Below are 6,000 nucleotides of genomic sequence, written 5' to 3' on the forward strand. Positions count from 1 at the left end.
TGATTTGGGTGATGTACCAGATACAGGGTAAACCCTATCTCATCCCTGAGGCATTCTGAGGGACTTGTGAAGCTGGGTTTGGCTTTGCTCAGGGGTGTGATGTGGCAGTCTAGCTTTGTGACCAGGTCAGAGCATTTAGCGAGGAGCTGCTACAGAATACTGTTGCTTGGGAAATTATATGTTACCTGGAGTTGAAGGGAAATATGCTAAACTGTAGCAAATGAGAATTAATAGAAAACTAACTGGATTCCCATTACCTGACAAAGAGAAGAGCTCAGCTCGCAGCACTGGCAGCAGCCCATTCTGACTGCAAAAAGATGCCATGACTTCGTGCTCTGTCCTCTGTGATCTAATCCTTGCCCTGTCAACTGCAGAAAGTCTTTACATTTTCAGGATGCTTGTTGAAAAGAGGCAGTCTTTCTCTGTGAATATGTGTGTCTGCTTGTAGGAATGAAAATGCTAGATATTGGTAAAGGAAATAAAAGCAGGGAAAGAGGTAGGAACAGTTACTAGTGATTATAACCATTTGTGTTGTTTCCAAACTTACCTGGCTGGGTTAGAGAAAAATAATCCAGTATGTGCCCAGCCAGGCTTGGAAGGTATCCAGTGACATGCACACACTGTCACTGTCTGTGTTAAAGTTGGGCATACAAGACATATATTGGATGATGCGGCGGATTTTGAAGCACACAGCAGTTTCTGTCATGTTAGGCACCTCTATCCAGCAAGGACAGACTCTTGCTCTATTCCCTTATGAAACTCTGGCAGGGTAAAACATGAAGCAAATGTCTTTCTCAATTAGAGATTTGTGTGTGACTAGGTTTATTCTTTGATGAGTTTTACTCTTTTTTTTTGCTCAATTTCCCTTAGCCCAAGTTCACATCAGATGTAATAGTAATAAATGTCATGGTGTTGGAAATGTCCAAAAGGACAATATGACTGAGAAGCTGGTTGACAGACCAAAGATGGAAAAAAAAAAGGGGCAAGCAGCTGTGCAGAGGTGAAGTTAGTGATAGGAAGGACTGACAGGGTAGGTGAACTGTCTTGTGGCTTGGCAGTTGCAGTTTATTTTGTATAGTTTTCCCCATTCAGCAATATGATGTGCTGTCACTGTGCTTTCTTGTGACAGTTTCTCTTTTATGAGACTCAAGTGTCTCACTTTCTGAATAGGAAAATTCCCAACATAGATTAGTCTCTGAATAATATCTCTGAAGTTTGACTCTGATGATTATGGGTCACCCTTTCCTGTCTCGACATTGATTTATATTAAACAGGACAAAGCATCTGAGCACAGTGAGATTGAGCCCTTGGGTAGCACAGAAACTGAATCTTTAATTGCCCCGTAAACCAGCTCCCTAGGATGGGATCAAGAGGTTGCTTAATGCCTTGAGAGCTAGGATTTCCCAGCAGTGAAGTGCTGCCACTTCAGTGCATTGGCATTTAGCAGCGCAGTCCTCGGGCTGCCACACCAAGGCTGTGGTAGCATTGCAGCCCTGGGGCAATTGATCCATGTTTGGTCAATTTACAGAGCAGAGATGAGCGTTTTCATTCATTTAATTTCACATGAGAGTCCCTGAGAGATGTGTGGCCAAATCCCACATATAATTATGAAAATGTCATCCTGCACTTCTGTCATCATTACTCATCTGGTCAGCAAGAAATGATACTTGATCATCAGAGAGCAAACAAATTTTAAAGCTTAGGAATGAAAATAAAAAGGAACCCAAAAGGCCAGGGCATATTTAATACTGAGTGGAGATGGAGCTATTCATTCTTTCAAGGCAGGAGCTAATGGGAAGGCAGTGAAAATGTCAATATTGTGAGATTGGCTTTTATTAGCCGTCACAAAATCCCCCATTCTTCTCAACCCCATTATGACTGGGTGAGTCTCCCTGGGACACAATCATCACTTCTGCTCACAGCTGATGCCTCTGCTTTTTTTATTATTTATTGTTTACACTGCAGATAAGCCAGAGGGGTACTCCATTGTCTCAATGACTAAAAAAATTTGTGTCTTCATCACACAAAGACACTTGAACTTGCATGGAAATACCCATCTGCTTTCACCAAGGATTGGATAAAGCTCCCAGGGAGCAAGCGCCTTCTGTGGGGCTCAAGAGCAGGTTTTTCAGAAGGCAGTAAATACATACATGCTGTCAGATATTCCCTGTTACGCCCAGCAGTGGTGCTGAGCAGCGGATGTTCAGACGTGTACTTCTCTGCAATAAAGTTTAAATACCAGCACATTTTTCCAAAAGAGAGGGTAAGATGGATCTCCTGGCCAAATTTCTCTTGGGGAATGAAAATCTATCTACCCCAAATTCTGTTCAAAGTTTCAATTGAATATAATACCCTCCACTTCCTGACCTAAATTGCTGCATTGTGTTGCTGAACTCTCTTAACTAGCCACTGCCTTTCACCTCAGAGTCATGAGCCCTGTAGGGCTGAGCTAAGCAAAACCTCCTCTGTTGTTTGGATATGCAATTAGCGGAGTTTTCCAAATGCTTTGGGATCCGTCTGGATGAAAGGTGCTTCGTGAATGGGAGGTTGTGTTAGACAGGAAAGCAGATAGGTGGTTTGGCAGCCAGACAAGAATTCTGATAGTTACAGTGCTGACATCTCTTTTTTTTTCTTCTGGTTACAGAGGAGGGGGTTGTCTCAGGCACCTTATTTCAACATTTATGGAGAAAAAGGAGGCATGGAGCATCGCAGGTCTAGCCTGTTCCCTGAAGGTCCGAGCGACTACGTCTTCAGTCATCTTCCACTACACTCCCAGCAGCAGATCCGAGCACCTATCCCCATGATGCCCATCGGGGGGATCCAGATGGTCCATTCAGTCCCCGTGGCCCTTTCAGGTTTACATTCTCCGTCCACTCTGGCCCTGCAGAGGCAGGTCTCTGAGGAGAAGCAGAGAGGAGCTGCGGAAGCCCTGGCGAAAGAGCCGTTCAGCGTTTCGAAGCCCCACGAGAAGCGTACCTCTCCGCACAGCTTGCACGCCGCCGCTCCCCCCAGCGCCCCCTCCTCGCCGCTGCTGTTGCTGGCCCAGAGCACATCCGAGGACAGTGTGGTGGCTACCGAGAGGGAGCAGGAGGAGAACATACAGACTTGTACAAAAGCCATAGCCTCTCTGCGAATCGCCACAGAAGAAGCCGTTCTGCACGGGGCGGAGCAGCTGCAGAGGCCTTCTGAGCCTCACCAGAAACCCTTAGAAAGTGCACATTTTAGCATTAAACACTTTAGTGGATCTGAGCCGGGCCAGCCCTGTGCCTCAGCCACCCATCCTGACTCGCATGGTGGTGAACAGGACAGTTTTGGTACATCACAGACTGCGCCAGCCCATCCCACCTTTTACAGCAAGAGCTTTGTGGATGTCCAGCCGCTGGGCTTTCACAGCAGGAGCGAGCCCCCGTCAAGCACACAGGAAAGGAAAGATCCGTCATCTGAGAAGAGCAAGCCGCATTGATCTGAGATGCATGGAGACTTTCACCCCATACATTTACCCCACCTTTTTTTTTTCTAGAGATAGAAAAAGTATTCAAATTTACAGCATGCCTGTTCTAAGTTACAGTAGTTTGCTATTATATATACTTTTGTTATATCAAAAGAATTAGATAAAGTAACAAGTCATCATGAGCCTGACCAAAACTAAATTTGAAATTCTTATTGGGTCTGGTACTTTTAAATTGTACAGATGTTTGTGCCTTTTCTTTACTTTGCTTATATTCTTATAAGCATTTTTTTAGCAGTAATTTGTACATATTTTAGAATTTGTGTATCTGCTTTGTAATAAATGTAATTTCTTTCCTTTTTTGGACACTTGGATCTAAATGATGTAAAACAGAACAGCATCAATATATGTGAGGTTGCACTAAAACATATTTTTATATGATTAAAACTGAACAGCTTTTATGTACAGCTCTGATTCTGTAATACTAATATTTATTTACTTTGTTTCATAAATTGTAAATTTTTTTCTTAATGTTGTGGATTGCTTTTCTATGTGAAGCATGGGATTTACTGTTGCGTAATTAGAACAAAATGTATATTGTAAAACAAGATATTTAAACTAGAGTATCTTATATTATTCTGCACTTATGCATTAGTTAAAAAAAAAAAAAAGATAAAAGATGTATCAGTCAGTTCTTAACTCTTGTAATTTTTTTTGTCTCTTGTTTGCCGGATTGACTATAACTTAAGTGCTGATTGTGATTTTAAACTGATAGTACCGTAAAGCATTAAAGTAAAACAATGTGCTATTGTGAGTTTTTTCAAAGCTTTATAAAACAGTTATAAATATATTAAAAGTATTTGGTCTTATGTGAACATGTTGATCTATATACTCCTTAAAAAGCTATGGGAAAACATTCCACCCCATGTAAATATGTGCATCACTGGTGCCATCTGTGTAGCTCACCGGGACCGGCAGGGTTTGCTGTGCTGGTGCTTCCAGGAGCTGGCTGGGGCACTGCTGCCTGCCCGAGGGCAGAGCCCAGCAGCGCCCTGACCCACTGCCTGGCCTCCAGCAGCAGGGTGGCAAGGCCCCTACGGCCGCTTGGGGCTGGGCCAGGAGCCGGCCTGCCGGCTGGACACATGGCGCCCTGCCGAGCCTGGCAGTCCCCTGCTCCGAGGGCTCACCAAGGGCCGTAGGTGTCATGGAGAAGAAGTGCCCTGGAGTGTCAGAGAGGGGTTTGGAGAGGAGAAAAAGGTGTTTCCTTGCTCTTGAACTCCACAGCTGGCCACTCCCTACTGCAATACCTGTGCCAGCTTCGGGGGAGGCTCCCGTTCTGTCCCGTTCCGTCCTGTCCTGTGGATGGAGGTGTGTGGCCCTGCCGGCAAGGCGGAGAGCACCACCACCCTGGCCTCTTCTGAAATGGGTTTCATGGGCAAGAAAGTCACAGTCTTCCAGTGTAGGGTCTTCACCTGGGCAAGGTTTGCTCCAGAGGGAAGGGAGGAGGAGCCTGGGCTTGTGTTTGAACATGTGTGGTGGGTTACCACTACCACCAGCAGCATGCGTGCCTGCACGCACGCACACACACACACACTCAAACACACGCATGCACATGCACAGATGAAAGAAACCAACGACCTGGATTATATTTTGTGCTATTTAGTGGATTATAAATCTGTGAAAACAAGTTTGTATATTGAAAATACATCTAAGGAGTGTTCTTTAAAAAGAAATAAATATACAGTTACATGCATGAGGTGTCTAGTTTTCATGTGTTCTTTGAATTTTCCAAGTTTATTGGTGTTCCAGCATTCTGCACAAGAAGCACCCTTAAAAATGTGAGTGGCAGTGAAAAATGTGGACCATATATTGGCTTTCTCATCTATTACCAAACTAAACCAGTTTATTTCTCTGTGTGGGGGCAGAGCCACAGGTGGCATGTTGACATAATTCTAGCATGATGGCATATGATTAGTGTAATACCATAATGGACAGTGACCATTTCTAAACATTAAAGCTTAGCTTCTCATACCCACTGCAATGTTCTGCCTTTATTCCAGATCATTGTGGTAACCTTGCCAAGAAAAGCATGTGCCAGAAAACTGGCTCATCTCAGATTGGAGAGAGGAGAAACAGTATATATAGTTGGAGATGAGCAGCCTGTTGGATCATGCTTCCATAAAAAAAAAAAGGAGAACTCAATTATACATTTTAAATAAACAAGCTCCATCTGATAAAAGCCTCTCTCCTCCTGGGCTTCATGGCTGTATTGAGAACAAAATGCTCTGCACAATGATCAGCTAATCAGGTAATCACAGATATTTTATTAAAAGGGAACCAAGCAACTCCTGATGGTAAATGCTCTATTAACATTGCCATTGTAAGCAACCCTCTTACTGTGGGAGTTACCTCTGACTTGTTTGATTATTTTAATTAATTTGCAGCTGCAATTTGCCATCTACCTTCTCAGCCTTGGGGCATTTTTTTTTTATAATCAGTGAGCAAGTATCACTGAAATTACATGTGATATTTTTGGGTTACAATGGAGCAAT

At 43.7% G+C, this 6,000-nt stretch overlaps 1 protein-coding gene across 16 annotated transcripts in view; it reads left to right on the forward strand.

Annotated features, from left to right (window-relative positions):
• Positions 1 to 5,201, forward strand: part of HIVEP2 (HIVEP zinc finger 2) — a 136,957-nt gene extending 131,756 nt beyond the window's left edge. For all 16 annotated transcript variants that reach the window (XM_063151404.1, XM_063151396.1, XM_063151402.1 and 13 more), the window contains one exon: positions 2,645 to 5,201. In XM_063151404.1, coding sequence (XP_063007474.1) covers positions 2,645 to 3,463 — 819 coding nt within the window. In that variant the 3' untranslated portion in view covers positions 3,464 to 5,201. The remainder of the gene's footprint in view (positions 1 to 2,644) is intronic.
• The last annotated feature ends 799 nt before the right edge of the window (positions 5,202 to 6,000 follow it).

Source organism: Melospiza melodia, chromosome 3 (genome assembly GCF_035770615.1).
Source record: "Melospiza melodia melodia isolate bMelMel2 chromosome 3, bMelMel2.pri, whole genome shotgun sequence".
Taxonomy (NCBI): Eukaryota; Metazoa; Chordata; class Aves; order Passeriformes; family Passerellidae; genus Melospiza; species Melospiza melodia.